This window comes from Martes martes (assembly GCF_963455335.1).
Source record: "Martes martes genome assembly, chromosome: 6".
NCBI classification, from domain to species: Eukaryota; Metazoa; Chordata; class Mammalia; order Carnivora; family Mustelidae; genus Martes; species Martes martes.
Genome location: NC_137893.1, coordinates 148602251 through 148620040, shown reverse-complemented (window position 1 = coordinate 148620040; position 17790 = coordinate 148602251). Strand labels below are relative to the sequence as shown.

The 17790-nt window shown below is 57.3% G+C and overlaps 1 protein-coding gene across 4 annotated transcripts; it reads left to right on the top strand.

Moving 5' to 3' along the window:
* The first annotated feature begins 1674 nt into the window (after positions 1-1674).
* MOG (myelin oligodendrocyte glycoprotein) lies at positions 1675-17622 on the top strand. 4 transcript variants are annotated; one of them, XM_080806074.1, is made up of 9 exons: positions 1675-5925; positions 6033-6198; positions 9790-10137; positions 13623-13736; positions 14672-14692; positions 15009-15029; positions 16309-16425; positions 16635-16655; positions 16893-17622. In XM_080806074.1, the coding sequence occupies exons 2-9, from the start codon at positions 6063-6065 to the stop codon at positions 16904-16906; spliced, it is 792 nt and encodes a 263-aa protein (XP_080662200.1). In that variant the 5' UTR covers positions 1675-5925; positions 6033-6062; the 3' UTR covers positions 16907-17622. The 4 variants fall into 4 exon arrangements, 3 of the variants coding, with proteins under 3 accessions (XP_080662200.1, XP_080662198.1, XP_080662199.1); XM_080806072.1 differs by lacking the exon at positions 6033-6198 and having other exon boundaries at positions 1675-2827; XM_080806073.1 differs by having other exon boundaries at positions 1675-6198.
* Positions 17623-17790: the final 168 nt, after the last annotated feature.

Sequence of the window (17790 nt, the reverse complement as noted above, 5' to 3'; positions counted from 1 at the left end):
GTCCCGCCTCAGGCTCCCGGCTCAACGGGGGGTCTGCTTCTCCTTCTCTCCCTGCTTGTGCTTTCTCTCTCTGACAAATGAATAATTTTTTTTAATCTGTTTGAATAACCTTATACGTACCTCGTCTCCCACACGTGGAGTCTGGTTTTCCCTCTGCCCCTCCCCCCTGCTTGTGCTCACTCGTGCTCGCTCTCTCTCTCTCAAAGAAAATCTTTAAAATATGTTCAACGGATAACAGAAATGAATTGTGCATAAATTTAGCTTTGTTGCTAAAAATCACGTCTCCAAACAGAGTTCAAGCTGGGGCAAGAAATCAGAAGGTATAGAAACCACAACAAAAGGTATAGAAATGGTAGCGGAAGGCCAGGGAACCACTCGGTCATGGTTCCCCACGAAACACCAGGAATGAAGCAAGCCTGCACCCCTCTGTGCCCGCCCAGCTCGCATGCCTGGCCGAGGGCCCGGTCTGCACGAGCAGCCCGGGCGGCTGGGTGCGGCCCACCTTGGGCTCCTCTCAGCTCCGCTGGCCTCAGTATCCTCCTCCCAATACAACTATTGGATCCACTTATTGATGGCACATTACTGTAAGGGACAGGGACAACCATGGAGAGCTGTTTTGAGGACGTTTAAAACCACGCGAGGGCAAAACAGTATTTCCTCCCCCGGCTGGCGCTTGATTCAGGATGTTGCACAGCAGAGGGTCCTCGAACAAGACCTCATCGGTGGGTCAACAGGCCAGAAAGTGTAAGCCGTGGGCAATTCAGGACCGGCCCCTGCGCGCCCTCACCTGCCGCCCCTCCCGCGGAGCTTCAGGTCGGGGGACCCTGCAGCGGCCACGGTCCCTCGTCGGAGCAGTAAGTCAGTGTCACCAGCAGATGGCGCCAGGGGCCAGGCAAGCCTTCGGTGCCAACCGAGCATTTCCCCTAAGTAGGCCCTGCTGGTTGGTTTCATAACTTAAAAAAAAAAAAAATTACAAAGACCATTTTTAAAAAGTATAACCATAGCAACCCAAAGCTATTGCGTCCACATCCCCCACCCCACCCCCAGACACACACACACACACGTCCACATTCACTTCCACACTCACCAGTCCCCTTCAGCACTTACCGGCTTCTTCAGAAGGCCGACCCGCGACGCAGGGACAGCAGGCGGCTAACTGAGCTGCTTAGGCTTGTGGGTGCAAGTCAGTAACCGAACCAGCAGCTTCAAGAAGCATATTAAAAATCTTACAGACGTAAAATAAAATAAAATAAAAATCTTACAGACGTATTAACATAGTTGCCCCCCCAACACACAGACACACACAGTAGTGTTTCGGGGGTAAAACCGTAAGTACGTTTGCCTTCTTTATGGGGTAACTTAGTAAGACCATTTCCCCTGCTGCTGAGAATCAACCGCGAATGGGAACCAAGTCCCTGGACGGTCAAAATGGCTGTCAAAAGGTTTATTCAAACTAATAATACATTATATGTTAATTAACCGAATTTACATTTTTAAACAGGGGAAAAGGAAAATAAATACACAAAAACAAACATTTTTCAGGTTTAGAAACTAAACATTCTACATTTCTTTGAAAACAAACTTATTACTATGTTCAAAAGAAGGTTCAACGAAAGGACTCAGTTCAGTTCAATTTGATTTGGCTCAAGTTTTTATTTTTATTTTTTTAAAGGTGTACTCATTTATTTGACAGAGAAGGGGTGGGGAGGAGCAGAGGGAGAAAGAGAGAGAGAGAGAATCTCGAGACAAATCCCCACTCAGGGCAGAGCCCAACACGGGACTGATTTCAGGACCCTGAGACCAGGACCTGAACCGAAATGAAGAGTCAGAGGTGCCCCTGGCTTGGTTCGGGTTTTAAAACGTGGACTTCAGCTTCCTAATTTGCACTCAAAGGATCCCCGAGTGGTCCCCAGGCTTGTTCACTGTCCCCACGTACACCCTGGACTAGAGGCAGAGACCCACCGTGTCTCCTTCCGGGAGCAGGGGGGAGGATGGCGCACAGGACGGACACTTTTCCTGGATCTATGAGTCCAGCTAGTAACGGAGAGAAAGAAGCAGGGAGGGGCGGGAGGGGACACTGGCTCCAGTGATCTCCCTTTGTGTCTGGCCCTGAAAAGCAGCAAAGCCACGCCCTGCCCATTCAGGACGGCCACCCCCGCCAGGCCAGCCTGGACCCTGAAGGGCCTCATCAGCACACAAGCCCTTGATGCAGAGTTCAGAACCACCGATGTCTGAGTCAACAGACTGGTGTGACCTAGACCAAGTTCAAGTGTAAATACTGACCTCTGGGGCTACAGCGCAGGAAGCTACTCAGCCTGGCGGAGGAGAGCCCCGAGGCTGGGGTGGCCGCCGCCCGTCGCCCCCCCCAGCACACTCCCTCTGTTGCGCAACCGCCTGGGAGACAAAGTCCTGATCCCCAGCCCCACGTTTTGTGCGCAGCGGCCGCTGGGACGGTCCCAAAGGGTGCAGACGCAGGACGGGCACGGCCGAGCACCTCGCGGCCCCGGTCGCCGTTACTGCGCACGTCCAGCCCACGGGGTGGGGGGGGGGACGGCCCCCAGGCCACAGTTACCGAAACCGAGGCTGGAATTTGCATCGGACGCTCAGGTGCAAGCTTCTATGCACCGGACGGGGGTGGATGCAGGTGGGCCAGGGGCCGGACCGGGACTCCCGGGCCGAGCTGCAAGAGGACGACGGTCCCCCACGCGGTGTTCTCTGCTGGGAAAGACGGTAACGGCCAGGCAGCGACAGCACAGGCCGCAGGACCGCCGCCCGTTTCCAAACGTTCCGCAGCGTCGGGCAGTCCCGTGGAGACCGGCGGGCCCCGGTAGGTGGGTGCTGCCCGGTGGGCGCGCGGTGTCCCGGCCGAGCCGCGGCGGGGAGACCCGGGGGGGTGCCGACCTGGACCGGACCCCGCGCGGCTCTCACCTGCGGGTGTGGCCGCTGCTCCTCCCCGCCCCCAGGGGCTCGGCAGCCGGTCCTCGGCCGCGGGGTCGTGACGTCGCCGTCGCCTGGCAAAGCCCAGGCGCGCTCGGGCCTCCGCCTGCGGATGCTGCCGCCTCTTCTCCGCCCCCGGAGGCCCCGGCAGCCGGTCCTCGGCGGCGGAGTCGTGACGTCCCTGTCGCCGGGCCAACCGGGGCGCGCTGGGGCCTCCGCCTGTGGCTCCCGGGGCTCGCGCGAGAGCAGCGAAGGCGAAAAGGAGGCGACCTAGACCGGGGGGGGGGGTGGGAAGAGGGGGAGACGAATTCTGTCCCTGCGGGCTCGTACAGCTAGGAGGAGGGGTTGCGCGGCCCAACGTCCTGATGGGCGTCGCCGGACGGTCCAGCGCGGGGGCCCGGCGGGTGCGTGGGTCCGCACCGGCCTCCCAGGGCCTGCGCGCGGCCGCCCCACCGCACCGGGGCCTACAGAACCGCTCGCGGCCGCTTCCGCGGGGCACCCCGTTCCGCCGCAGGGCCGGACTCGCCTGACTTAGAACAGGCTGGATGGTTTTCGTTGTGAAAGAGGAAAACACAGTTGAGTTTCAGAATAGTAACAGGGAAGACACGCAACTGGGGGAAATGTAGACAGGTGCGGTGTCAACCTCCGGCGGAGCGCTGCTGCGCGTCGTCTTCTGCCCCGTGGGCGTCACTTAGGTAAACCCGGCCGTGGGCACAAAGGCCCTGCCCCCGCGACACGCATGCTCACCGCCCGTCACCTGCGACGGGTCCATTCGGGCCGCCCACCCGGTCGTACGGATGGAAACCCGACCCGGCCCAGCCCCTCAGTCACGGGGCCTCCGGACTGTCCGGACCGACTTAGACGCACGCGCTACAGAAATAGAGCCACGAAAGCGGAAAGTGGAAAAGTGAAATGGCTCTTGATCGTTACACCGCGAGAGGCAGCCCCAGAAGACAAATCAGGGCAGGCCGGAGAGAACACAGCCCGGAGTGTCCGCCGCGCGGGATCGCGGCCCACGGGGAGCCACGCCCCCGACTCTCGGCGCTGGACCAAAGGGTGCACCTTGGAGCCCGGCGGCTCGTCGGGACTTACCAATGTGACCAGAGCACATGGGACTAGCTGCTCCCCTCACGCGGAAGGCAGTGAACCTCCTGGGCACTCGGCCAGGGCAGACACCGCCGTCTGCTTGGGACGAGGAGGAGCCAGGCACTGTGGCCTTGGGCTTCTCATGCTGTGTCGTGGCCTGGAAATTCTCAGCCATCTCACCTTGCAGTGTGTGTTGTGTAAGTGAGGTCTGAGAGATGGCCCCAGGGCCTCGGAGCCCAGGCTTGGTCTTGCTGGTCACGCCTCCCCCATCTGCGGGACTGGTTTTCAGCTGCCTCCCACTCCCCCCAGGAGAGGCTGCCCGCCCTGCGCACTGTGTTTCCCCAGGAGGGGTCAGGACAGAGGGAAAGGAAGGGTCAGGCATGCACCCCCGTCCACACGAGCCAGGGGCAAGTATCTGTGTCCCTGAAGGAATGTGACATTAAATAGCAAAAACGAGAACGTGCCATCAAGACAGAGCACGAGCGAACCCACGCAAGAAAGGAAAGGCTTCTTTCATGCTGTTTGGACGAGGGGCCTCAGAGTTTCACCTGGTACCAGGCCCCTCACATTGTGTAACTGACCCGAGCAGACCAATACTCATTAGCAAATTATATGGAAGAGCAAAAGGTTGAAAATGGTGGCCTGGCACTCTGTGACTTGTGCCCTTAGGTGACACATAACTAGAATATCTCTCTTCCAGCTCAGGTCATGATCTCAGGGTGCTGGTATCAAGCCCCCCCATCAGGCAGGAGGGCCCCCCACCCACTCCCTGCTCAGTGAGGGAAGGGGGTCTGCTTCTCTCTCTCCCTCCACTCCTGCCCCCCACCCCACTTCTGCTCTTTCTCCCTCTCAAATAAATAGATAAAATCTTTTTTTTAAAGTATATAGCTGCAATGTAATTGGAATATAATTTACATGAAGGCAAGAACCTATCCGTGTTCCTGAAACTTAAATTATCAAAGCCTAATACAAAGCTTAACACATAAGATTTCTTTGAAATATGTATTCATTTAAATTAATTAAATACATTTTTATTTAAGCTGGTAAAACAGACACTTAAAAAATGGAAACAACCTAAATGTTCTTGGAAACTAGTTAAGTACGTTTGATACATTCATGTAATAAAATACTGTGTCGCTGTATAAAATAATTAATGAGTATGTTCATTAGGTACGAATATGGAACGGTCTCTAAGAGAAATTATTACCATTTATGGGGCACCTGGCTGCCTCAGTGGGTCAAGCAGGTGCTGTTGATCTTGGGGTTGTGAGTTCAAGCCCCGTGTTGGGTGTAGGGCTTACTTTAAAAAAAAAAATTATTATCATTTGTGTTTTTAAAACTGCAAGGTGAGGGGAATGATTTCTCCTGGAGCCTCCTCTAATGGTCAATACGTGGAAAGATTCAGAGAAAGAAGGTGCTGGATGGCTGGGAGGGAGGTTTTCAAGGGACATTATTTTATGCCTTTTGGATTTTGAAGCAAAGCATATGAATAACCAAATTAACAAAAATTAATTTTTTGGAAGTAAGGGAGCTACATTATGTGTTACTGTGGAAAGACGCCTTGTTAAGCGGACACAAGAAGCGGAACAGGGTGTGTGTCTCCTTGGTGTGAGACGCGAGCCCTACGCAGTGTCCAGAGGCCTCACGCGGTGCTCTGACCGCGTAACCCCCCGAGGGGCTGTCTCTTCCTGCGCGCTTCCTACCAGCACAAGGACAGCAGGTCAGGAGCCCGCGGTCGCTGTGTACGACATCCCGTTCCACCTGCATGACTGGGGGCTTGGGCCGCCATCAGACGTGGTGGGTGAGAGGTGCAGATAAAACAGAAACGACCGAGGAGAGAAGCGCACACAAGAACAACCCAAGAAGGCCTGTGCGATCACGTCACCTGCCGCACAGAGTCAGGTAAAGCCGCACTCAAGCACTGAGGCAAATGCCCAGCTCTGAACAACGCCGGGCAGCTTCGCCCCATCCGCTCATCTCCCTCCTCCCTCCTCTCCACACCTGCAAAGACCGACGCTCCAACACGCGGATTTCTGTAAATGGCGATGCCACTGGCTTCTTTTACCTGGAGGCCCCCTCCTCTTGTTCACATCGCCTTTGCGTGGAGACCACGTCATCCCTGGGACAGCTCCTCCAGCTCCAGGGGCCACCCGCTTTCCAGGGGAGGACCCAAAGGTGAGTGCGGTGCGGGACTGGTGTGGTCCTCACAGGTGCCCACAGGTGCCAGTCTGGGGAGAGAAAACCCTGCTCGAGTTCCATCCCTGCCGCTCTGTGGTGCTGTGACCTGCGGCACATGACTTCATTCGTGTGCTTCTGTTTCCTCATCTGTAACATAAGAATGGAAATAGTTTAATGTTGGTTTCACTGTTGTAGGATTAAATGAATCAATACAAGCAAATCGCTTAGGACGGCACCACAGGGAAGCAACCAGTAAGCTGTTTCTTGGTGTTTGTTTTCAGAGACACTGTGAGTTCTCCAAAGTGGCTTTGATTGGCTAACTTTTTTTTTTTAATATTTTATTTATTTACTCAACAGAGGGAGAGAGAACATGTAAGCAGGGGGAGCAGCAGGCAGAAGCAGAGGGAGAAGCAGGCTCCTCACTGAGCAGGGAGCCCGATGCGGGGCTTGATCCCGGGACCCTGAGATCATGACCTGAGCCAAAGGTGGAGGCTTCACCTACTGAGGCCCCCAGCCGCCCCCAATCGGCCAGCTCTTCCCCTCTGCTCTCCCAGCCCTGCACCCCACCTGTCTCCCATCCAGCTTTGACAACTGGATGACAACTGGATGACTTCCAGCTCTGCCCAGGGAAGTATCTTGCCCCTGGGGAGACACTCAGGCGAGCCCAGAGCCTGCCCTCCCACCTGATTGACCCCTCCCGGCCTTGGTGGTCACCCTCACGGCTCCAGAGTGGCCAACTCCAGCCGCCTTGCGGGAAGGAGGGACAAGCCATTCCGGGCTCAGCTGACCAGTCTGTTCTCCCAGCTCCTTGGGCTCATCTCAGACAAAAGCAGAAAGCGTACACCCCAGTGGAGTTCCTGGCCCTTGAACGGTGCCGCCCAGTGTAAGTTCTTGCGATGACCACAATGGTCCCTGTGTGTGCTGTCCCGTGTGTTAACCACTAGCTGCGTGTGCTGCCGAGCATTTGAAACACGGCTGGTGATCAAGGAACTGAACTTCAAATTTTGTTTAATTTTAATCTGAACGACTGCTGTGGCTAGTGCTGAGTGTGTTGGACAACACGGTTTTAAACTGTCCATCCTGACCCTTTTTTCTTATTTGTGAGACAGCCTTACTTTAAGATTGGCAAATGTGTTTTTCATATTTGGTGACTGATGTGAAAATGTTAGGGCTCAAGAGCAAACAGCCAAGAAAGAATTCTTGAGACATTTTTGGTGCAAGAGGGTGGTTTATTGAAGCACAGGGACAGGACCTATGGGCAGAGAGAGCTGCACCGGGGTCAGGAGGAGTCCCCGTTATCTATTGTCAAGTTGCGAGGGGTCCGGGAGAGCGTAAGTCACTAAAGAATTTAGAAGCAAGGTTTCCAGGACCTTGAGGGGGCTCGCTATTGTTGGAAGGGTCATTTGTTACCGTCCAATAGAACCTGAGTCGTGAGACCCTTCAGATGTATATCGGTGGGCCATATGCTTGGGGGCCGATGGGCAGCTCGAATCCTGCGAGGTTTGGAGATAAAGGAAATTTCTGAAGGAATTTTTATATGTTAAAGTAGACTTACAGGATCCTGGGGGTCAGAATAATGTTAAGCTAAGGTCGCCCTCTGCTCTTAGCAGGGTATTAACGTCGAGGCGGCTGAACTTCCAGAGGAAGGTCACTGCCCGTTCCAAGGACTTGTCAGTGGACTGTAGGCTGTGAGGAAGTTTAATTTTTCGTCCCCTTTGCCCTTGTTCTCCCCGTCAGCGACGCCGCTGGTCGTACTCTAGACGGAGCTACTGAGTCTGCGGGCAGGAAGAAGGTCCTACTTCCATTTCAGGTCTCACTTTTCCCTGGGACAGTAAGGAGGTCAGAGCATGGCGCCAAGGCCGGGAGATGGGCCCTGCCGGAGCCTCCCTCCTCCACGCTGGCCTCTCGGAACACAGGCAACGCTCAGCTCATGCCCTTCCCAAATATGTTCTCTGGGAACAGGCCCAAGCGATCCAGCACACATCGGAACGGAAGGAAGGCAGTTTGGCCGTGAGTCAGAGAGAGGGCAGTTACAGGTCAGGGAGAATGCCGGCCTCCCCTTTCCTAAAACCCACCATAATTCTTCCCCCTTGGCAGACAGCAGGAAGAGAGGGCTTGAAGGAACCTCACAGACCATAGGACAGCCCTTCCCGAGGCCCAGCGAGTGGTGGCCCCCAGAAGCCCCAGGAACGCTGGGCTGCAGGAGGGGCTGGGGGGAGCCAGTACCAGGCGGCCTCTGCTCCAGGCCCTGGTCATCCCCTGGGTCAGTAGCCCTTTTGTGTAAGTGCCTGGTGGGGCTGACTCGGCCGTTCCTGGGGGCACAGCTGTGGCACAGCCTGGAGGAGGCCGGCCTCCCAGATCCTCCCTCAGGCTTCGTCAGAGGCAGGGGACATGCACCCCGAGGGCCTCTGCTCGGCCGGACCCTGCTGCAGGGGCGCTCTGTCCCCAGTCCTCGCGGAGATGGCTAGTTTGTGGAGGTCCTGCTTGCCCGGCGGCCTCCCCTCCCTCGTCCTCCTCCTCCAGCTGTCCTGCAGCTCCGCAGGTAAGACTGATCTTTATTTCTGCCTCGAGGCGACCCGGGTTCACCTTCAATTCATCCTCAAGGTGCGTCGCACATTATCTGTCCAAAACCTGGGTGTGCTGCCGGGCTCCCTGCGGCTTCAGAATCGGGCCGAGCTCCAGGACGCGGCCATCACGCAGCCCCGACCCAGGCCTCCTTGAGCTCATCCTGACCGACCTTTTCGGCACTGCGTTCTCAGACTAATGACTGCTGACTGGAGCTGCAGTCAGGGTGGAACGGGATGAGGCCGGGCCTGTCCCCTGATGAGTCGGGATCAGTGCTGAATGGCAGCATCCCATCACGTCTGAGAGCTCTCTCCCACAGCATCAGGCGCTCAGAGTTCTCAGAGGAGCCCAGCTGTCCTGTGCTGTCAGGTGCTGGGGGGACACAAAGGAAAAACAACCAGAAGACAGATTCTCTGCCTCAGGGAGATTCTCCCCTCGCAACAGGGGAGGCCCAGCCCCACTTACCCCTTGAGACATCCTAGCAGGTGTCATGGGAAACCAATCTTCCCTTCTAGGAGCTCTGAGTCTGGCTGACAGACACACTCCACGTGGCGAAAAGTTTGGGAGCCTGGGCTGAACGCACAGAGGAGAGCAGGGAAGGAGAGCTGCCCCAGCGGGGGACATTTAGGGAACAGGGTGTGAACAAGGACAAAAGCAAACCCACCAGGGGAAAGTAGGGGGCAGCCTGGTTAGGTTCAGACAGGGCCCACCACTCCCCCCATCCCAAAAATTAAACTGCAAGATGCCAGGACCACATCCAGTGATGGGACCTAACAGCTGGGCTAGAGAGTCGGAGATGGAGACAGTCGGCAGGAGCAGCTCTGCTGGGTGACCACACACCAGAACGTTCCTCCCATCCAGGGCACTCGCACCTCCGTAACCAGGGATCTCCCCTCCCCGGTTCAAGAACTCCGTATACAAATCAGTGTCTTCTTCCTTCGCTCTAGGACGCAGCCCTTCCCAGGACGTGCTTCTGTGTCGAGGTCCTGTGACTCAGTCTCTTTTCTTTGGTGTCTTGGACAGGTCAGTTCAGGGTCATAGGACCAGGCCACCCCATCCGGGCGCTGGTGGGGGATGAGGCCGAGCTGCCGTGTCGCATCTACCCTGGGAAGAACGCCACAGGCATGGAGGTGGGCTGGTACCGGCCCCCCTTCTCCAGGGTGGTCCATCTCTACCGAAACGGCAAGGACCAGGATGCAGAGCAGGCGCCCGAATATCGGGGACGGACCGAACTGCTGAAAGACGCCATGGGCGAGGGGAAGGTGACCCTCAGGATCCGCAACGTGAGGTTCTCCGACGAAGGAGGGTTCACCTGCTTCTTCCGGGATCATTCCTACCAGGAGGAGGCGGCCATGGAACTGAGAGTGGAAGGTGAGTGTCTGCGGGGGTGCGACGTCCCTCGGAGACTGGACCCCTCTCTCTACGGAGACGCCACCCTACAACTCACACCCCCCGCTGTGGGACCGAAGGGTGCACGGCTCACGGCCGGCTGGGTGGGGAAGGAGCCAGGCCTGAGTCAGGGCGAGGAGGAGGGAAATGGCCTGGACCCCGGACTTGCGTGAGGCCCGTGCCCCCGGCTGGGGGCTCTGTGTGAGGGGCTGCTGGAGGTAGGGACCAAGCACAGAGCTCGCGGTCCTGGCCGCGGTATAGCAGATACAGAGGAGACTATGAGAGGGTCCCGTAGGACAGTGAAGTGAGTGCGAGTACACACAGAGACAAACATTTTTAAAAATAAAATAAAGAAACCGAGAAACAGAGGCAGCACAACCCAGAATCATCCATTTCTGGTTGTTTTTTTTTTTTGCCGCTAGAGGGGATGCAAATAACCAGAGAGTGAATTCCAGGGTCAAGTGGACGTTTCTTCCTTCCACGTCTGGCTCTGGAATGTCTTCTCGTTTGTTGGTTCTAAACGGAGGCATGATTCCAAAGGAGCCAAACGACCCAAGCCCACCGCAGAGGCTCCCCCGGTGGGTGTGGTGGTTTTATTGGACGAGGAACATCCCCCGAAAACGTGCTCCAAGTAACTACACAAACGAGCAAACGTGTGAAAGAGAGACGCTACCTTCCGAGTTCGCTCTTGGGGGCCTTTTTATGATGGGGGTTTGGGCATTCGTGGTCCGGTCCCCTCGCAGGCGAGGCGGAGGGCGGGGCCCTTACCGCTCCGTGCCTGGCCCGCAGAGCAGTGTCTCGGGCCCTTCCGAGGCTGCGCACAGGCTCACCGGACAATCCGTCGCTTCTGTGTGTCGCGGCCAGAAGGTGGCATTGTGTGCGCGATAACAAAGCCCTGTGTCTGGAGGAGGGCGTCCGGGATGTGAAAATGGCTTTGTGCGCCCTGGAATGTTGTGCGCGCAGCTGGCTCCGCGGGGGGCTTGGACCTGCGAGGACCTGTGCTCGCGGCGACGGTCAGCGGGCGGTCCTCCCGCCTTCCCGCTCCGAGTCTGCCTCCCCCAGCGCAACTCCCATCCCCGAAGACAGAAGGAGGAGGGAGCGAGGGAGGGAAAGAGAAAGGAAGAAAGGAAGGAAGGGAGAAAAGAAAGAAAGGGAGAAACAAAATAAAACCGCCTCAGGGGACAACGTTTTTCTTTGGGCTGATTTTCAACGTTCCAAGCCCGTTCCTCCCATCTCAGAGTCTGCGTGCCTAAGAGTCTAAGGAAAGTGTTTTACAAGTAAACAAGGGACCACCCCCTCGCCCGGGGAGCAGGAATCCAAGCCAAATCGAGGACTGAGATGCAGTGACTGTTAGCGCCGATAATTACCTCCCCGCCTTCTCTCCAGAGTCTTTTCTCTTTCTTTCCAGCTTTATTTTTTCTTGCATTTTTGTGACTTTACCACCTATTTTCTCTAATCCTTTCTTCCTACGCTTCATTATGAAACTTAAAACCATCACAGAAGCAGAGAGACTATCACACGGAGCCTCGAGGGTCCCACCCCCTTTCTGCAGCAGTCACCCAGGCGGACAGACAGACTGCCAGTTCGCCTAACCCACTTGTCTCCACCCTCCCCCACTGAATTACCAGGGCAAATCCTGGGCATTATTATCATTAAATCAGTAAATGTGCAAGAATGGGTCACTCCAGGGCACCTGGCCGACTCAGTCCGTGGAGCACATGACTCATGATCTCAAGGTCATCTGGGGTGATCTCTGTGACTCAAGGTCTCAAGGTCACAATGGGGGGTGAGTTTACTTGGAAAACAAACAAACAAAAAGAATGTACCACTTCTTTTAAAAGGGAAGAACTCTTTTAAAAAACCATAAACACAATACTATCAAACTGTCTTTTAAAATTAACAAAAATTCCCTAATATCCTCAATGTCCACTCTCTGTTCAAATTCCCCTGCTCACTTCCCAAATATATTTCTAGAGCTGTTCAGTGTGAGTCAGGTCTAACCGAGATCCACACGCTGCTGTTTGCCCTGTGGAGTTTCCCACGGTCTAGCTTTGCCGGTTCCATTCCCATTCTGTTCCACACAGTGCCCCATCCTTATATTTCTTGTAAACTGAGAGAGAAGTACAACCAGGTGTATTTTCCCAAGCATTCGTAGGTGATACCGTCTCCTGTTCCTTTCCATCTGCAGGCCCCTAATGGCTCCTTCTCCCCTGTTTTGTGATTCTAGCATTTTGTGAAGGTATACAAGTGTGCAAGTCTGTACCTGCCTAGTCACACTGCTGCAGGGAACTTGGGATAAGAACTTGGAGAGCAGAATTGGCTACATTTTCTTCTGGGGAACGTAACAGATAAGAGCCTTAACCTGCAGCTCAAAGGATTTGGTTCCCACCTAAGAAACCCTCTCCGTCCAGTTGCTTGCTGTCTCTTGCTGTCTCTTGGCCCGTGCCCTTGATGGCCCTGTCTTTATCTGTCCCCACGATAGGAGAGAACAAGATGAGGTGGGCTGAGCCAGCCAGACACACTGAGCTTAGACAGGCAGAGCTCTTGGGCGCGGATGAACAAGATTCTGGGATGGCAATTTCCAGGTGGGCGCAGAGCCAGAGCTGAAGACCATCCCCCGTCAGTGGTCCCACACCACATCACCTCAGTCATCAGAGCACCACAGGAGGGGTTCATAACCGCACTGGGGAAGTCAGCGGACCCCTGTGCTCTCTCTCTCTTTGGGTAAACTCTCTTCCCAATGTGGGGCTTGAACTCACAACCCTGGGATGGAGACTCCTGTTCTCTACTGAGGAGCCAGCCAGGAGCCTCCCCCGCCTCCGCCCTTCTTTTTTTACCCTTCCCAGATGGATCTTTCAAATGCATGAAATAAAACATATTTGTACTGAAACACAGCTCTCAAAATGTTACAAGATATGAAGTGGCCCTGAGAACTACTGTAATTTCAAAGTAGTGATGAACCAAAGTGATAGATTTTGAGGTTTCTGCAAACCACTCTAAGGTAATATGAAAATATTTGTGGTTTTTCTTGATGACAAAGTCACAGATTCTGTTCATACTATTGTGGCGCATTGCCCACAGACCTGCTCATGGGAAGAAATGCTAAATTTCAGTTCAAAGATGACTAAAAGTAACTCTACTTGGTTTTCCTCTAACTGCACAGATCCTGACTCCCTAACCCCCATCCCGTCCCAGCTCAGGCTCGGGCTGTGCTCTAGTCTCGCGGTGACGGCGGGCCCCTCCTCCAGAGGGGTGGTCATGGGTCAGTGTGGTCATCCCCTGCCCCCCTCCCCAGCCCGGTGCCCCGTGAGGACCTGACCCAAGTCTCTTAGCTGGTTGTAAACTCTGCAAGACGGGCTTCACAGGGAGCCCTTCCCGGAAGCAGACCCACTTCTCCCTCCGGCCGCGTCACGGTCTCGGGGTCCGAGCGGGGGCCCCGGGGCTGCAGCGCTCCTTCTGCCTTTCAGACCCCTTCTACTGGATCAACCCCGGCGTGCTGGTCCTCCTCGCCGTGCTGCCCGTGCTGCTGCTGCAGGTCGCCGCCGGCCTCGTCTACCTCTGCCTGCAGCACAGACTGCGAGGTAAGCGCAGCAGGGCGGGCCGCCGCCCCCACCCCCGGGAGCGCGCCGGCCGCTCGGAGCTGGGCCGCTGGACGCTGGGCTCCGAGGGGCTCCGAGGGGCGTCGGGGTCAGAGCTGCGGAAGGCGGGGCCGACCTGCCCAGCCCCGGTTCCCCGCGGGCCCCCCGCCAGGCTGGCGAGCCGAGCGTCCCCGCGAGCGGACACACCTGCCTGGGGCGGGGCGCGGGGCTGTCCCCGCGGCCTCGGGACCGCGCCTGGCCGCTTCACGCGCGCGCGAGTGAGCGCGGGGGGTCGTCCTGGCCCTTCTCTCCCAGCTGTTCGGAGCCGCCGCTCCCGGGCCCTGGGGGTCTTCTCTTCCCCGCCCCCCGCCCCCCGCCCGGTCCTGCGAGCAGAAACCACAGGGAGGGCTGGGCTGTGCGAGCGGGCGTCGGGGTCCTCCCCGCCTTGAACCGGCCCCGGCCCCGGCGCCCTACTCCGCCCGCGGGAGAAAGGCCGTCAGCCCCTCTGGCTCCGCGGAGGGGACGCGGGACGGTCGGAACGCCGGTCTCGCGGGGGCAGCTCGCTCCCCGCCGTCGGGGAGGGGGTGTTGTCACGTCCCGAGTCTCGGCAGCCCCGTCTCCTCCCGCATCCCCTCGTTCGCGGCTTCAGAGGTCCTAAGTGCAGCCCAGTGGGGGTGGGGGGCTCCAAGGGAACGGAGACCCTGAGGCGGAGGCGCAGAGCGGCCGCGGGTCAGATGAGGGCACCTGAGGCAGGTCGGGGCACTGCTGCCCGCCCCCCACCCCGGCTCCCTGCGTTCTGCCGTCCAGCCCGCAGCCCGCGCAAGGCCCGGGCTCTGCCGTCCACCCCGCAGCCCGCGCAAGGCCTGGGGCGCCGGCTGTGGGAGGGACCCCAACTCCGGCCAGGGCTGGACTAACAGTGCTGCCTTTCTCTACTATAGGAAAGCTTCGAGCGGAGATAGGTGAGTGTCTGTCGCCCCCCCTCCACTATCCCCCGCCCCTCTTCGGCATCTTCGACCCCATCTCCCGCCTCTGCCTGTGTTCCCACAACCCGCGCTTCCTTCAGACGACCTCCGCTAGTATTTCAGACCCCGCGGCCAGCCAGGAGCTGTGGCCAGACTCCTTCCTCTGCCGCAGCCGGCAGCCGGCAGCCGGCAGCTCCCCTTCCTCCACGCGTGTCCCTCACTCCTGAGTTTTAAGTGACCGGATCGCTGAGGCTCCGACGGGAAGGGGGTCCCCGCCGAGTGCCCCACTGAGTCCCTGTGTGTTCCCTTTCAGAGAACCTGCACCGGACGTTTGGTAAGTGCCAGGACCTGGCCAGCCCGGTGTCCGTGGGCCCCAGCCAGCGGGGAAATAAGAACCCTCGCCCCCAGTGGGCCTCCTGCCTCCTCCCTTCCCGCTGCCTTTTCCTTTGAGTAAGTCACGGTGAGATGACGCCGGCAAGCACTCCTGTAACTGTACCAGTACCAGTAACCTGTACCAGCAGCCCGGCGGCCGACCCCTGCAGCAAGGAGACCAAGGTGTGCAGAGGTTATGGAGGGCAGGTACCCAGGCCCTCCCAGGCATGCTGGCCATCCAGTTGGGGACATGACACCAATGGCACGGAGGACTGACTATACGTATGCATCACTGAGGCAACCCACACGGTAGAAGTGTCCTCAGGAGCACAGAACAAGGGACTCTATGGGACTGATCAGGGAAGGCTTCCTGGAGGAAGACACACCAAGCCCCTTTACGATGTTGGCCCTTCAAGACTACAATCCCTGTCCTTTTTGTTCACTGCAGAGTCCCCAGTGCTGAAGGACAGTGCCTGCAACAGAGGGGCACCCACACCCCCGCTGGGTGGATGTTGCAGAAATTCTAAGGTGCCTTAAGGCACAGCACAGGGGGTCGGTCGCCACACTGAGCTGCCTCCCTGAACAGGGCCACCCTCCCTAGCACTTAGGACTCCCATCAGCGTGCAGACCACGCACCCCGCAAAGGGAGGAACGTGATCTCTGTTTGGTGGATTCAAAGCAAAGGTACCATCTTTCGGTACCACGAATCTCCTGGGCATTCTGGTGAAACCTAACGGACCCTTCTCCAGAATAATGTTTTTAAAAGGGTCACAGATAACACGTACAGTTGCTGAGAAAACCACTGAAGTACAGGCATCAAAATATAAACCCCTTTGTCATATAGTGACAAATGCTTCTTTAAACAACAAAAACGCACTAAATAACGTAGCAGCAGGTCCAAGAATTTTGTCCAAATATTGACAGACATTTGCAGATTTCAGCAACAACTCCAGTGGCAATGAAAGTTTATCTGTGGTTTCTGTTGGTAATAGAGTCATAGGTATTGCTGACGTCTGGTTTGTGGCCTCCATTTTTAATGGAAGAAATGCCAAATTCAATGAAAGGTGGTGAGAACCGGGATCCGGCACCGTTGTCACCGGAGTTCCCCAGATGCCTGAGCTCTGCACAGAGCTGTGTGTTCTTGGGCCGGTTAAGCCAGTTAAGCAGCCCAACAACACGCAGACTGGGGGGAGGGGGAGGGGACACCCTCTAACCCAGTTTGTTCTGTGGCCACGGCTCAGACCCCCACTTCCTGAGGGTGCCCTGCTGGAAGATAACCCTGTTTGTGCTGGTGCCGGTGCTCGGACCCCTCCTGGCCTTGGTCATCTGCTACAACTGGCTGCACAGGAGACTCGCAGGTGTGGGGGCGGGGACGTGGGGGGGACGGACTCTCAGTAGTGAGGGATGGAGGTTCCTTCCTCCTCCGCCCCCAAGACCAACTCCAGGGTCCTTGGAGAACCCGTCGCTGAGCTTCGTGGGGCCACTGCAGAGCAGGGGCAGGGGGGCTGCGTGGGGGAGCGGGCTGGTCATCTTCCACTAGTCATGGATTTTTTTTTTTTTCCCCCAGGGCAGTTTCTTGAGGAGCTAAGTAAGTTTTCTTCTCCCTTTATAAGCTGAGGACGGAACACCAGGAAGGCAGGAAGGAGGGGGGCGGGAGGAGGGGTGGCTGTCCCTCCCCACCCCTGCCACCTGCAGGGCCTCACCTCCTGCCAGCCAGAGGAGTTGCGGAGGGCCCAGAGGCGAGGGGACTCCTGGGGGCCTTTCCTCTCCGTGGATCAGGGCCTGGTACACACAGATCTGTCAGGGTATCTCCTCCTCCTTCCAGGAAACCCCTTCTGAGCGATGCTGCATCCTGGCCAGCATGGAGGGCAGCCTGGTCGGCCCTCGAATGGGCTCTCAGGGTGTGGCATCCGTCCGCTGCACACTCACTGGCCTCCTCGCCACAGGGACATCCAATCTGCATTTCCAGGAAGGCTCTCTTGAGTCCTCTTCTCTCATCTACCTTTCCTCTTCCCGTCTGGCTGCCCACCCCTGTCCACTCTCCTCGCCCTCCCTCTGGAAGCCGCCTCGGGCTGTGTGTGGCCAAGCAGACATTCCTCTCTCCGACAGAGGGCACCTGTGCTGCTCAGTAACACGGGCAGGACTGAGACCAGCCGCCTCCCTGCCGCGGACTCCTGTCCGCCAACATCGCGCCAACATCGCCGCCAACATCGCCGATGGTGGTTGTTTCTTCCCCAGCGTCAATCCTGAGGGGCAGGGCTGACGGGTGTGGAGGCTGCAGGGGAGGAGCAGGGGGAGCGAGAACCCTGGAGCCCCTCATCTGCCGCCCCCCACCCGGCCCCGTGTGCAGCAGCAAGGGCAGCATCTGAACACCGGCCTGGACTTCCCATCCTGCATGGGTGGGACCGCTGACCCCCCACACCTCCTTTGGCTCCCCTCTTATCCCCATCACAGCCACCACTGTCTTCTCAACAATTACCACTTGACGGTCTATCAGACACAAAGAAAATGGCAGGTGCTAATTAACAGTAACAGCAGTTTCCGTGGGCCGCTTCTCATCCGGTCTTTTCAGCATTTCCCTCGTCACCCCTCCCCTCTCCTCCCGCGGGGTCCCCTGACCTGCAGGTGCATCAGTAGGAGAAGCAAGCACGAAGGAGACCTCGGTCAGCGGTCAGCGAGGCCTGGGCTCATTGGCTCTCCCCGCTCCGGTGTCCCCTCCCCGC

Excerpts from the sequence above, each read along its gene's own strand:
- MOG (XM_080806072.1), top strand. The coding sequence starts at position 2,620 with ATGCACCGGACGGGGGTGGATGCAGGTGGGCCAGGGGCCGGACCGGGA. Across the intron at positions 13,737-14,671 it reads CCTGCAGCACAGACTGCGAG|GAAAGCTTCGAGCGGAGATA; the intron begins GTAAGCGCAGCA and ends TCTCTACTATAG. Across the intron at positions 15,030-16,308 it reads GAACCTGCACCGGACGTTTG|ACCCCCACTTCCTGAGGGTG; the intron begins GTAAGTGCCAGG and ends GCCACGGCTCAG.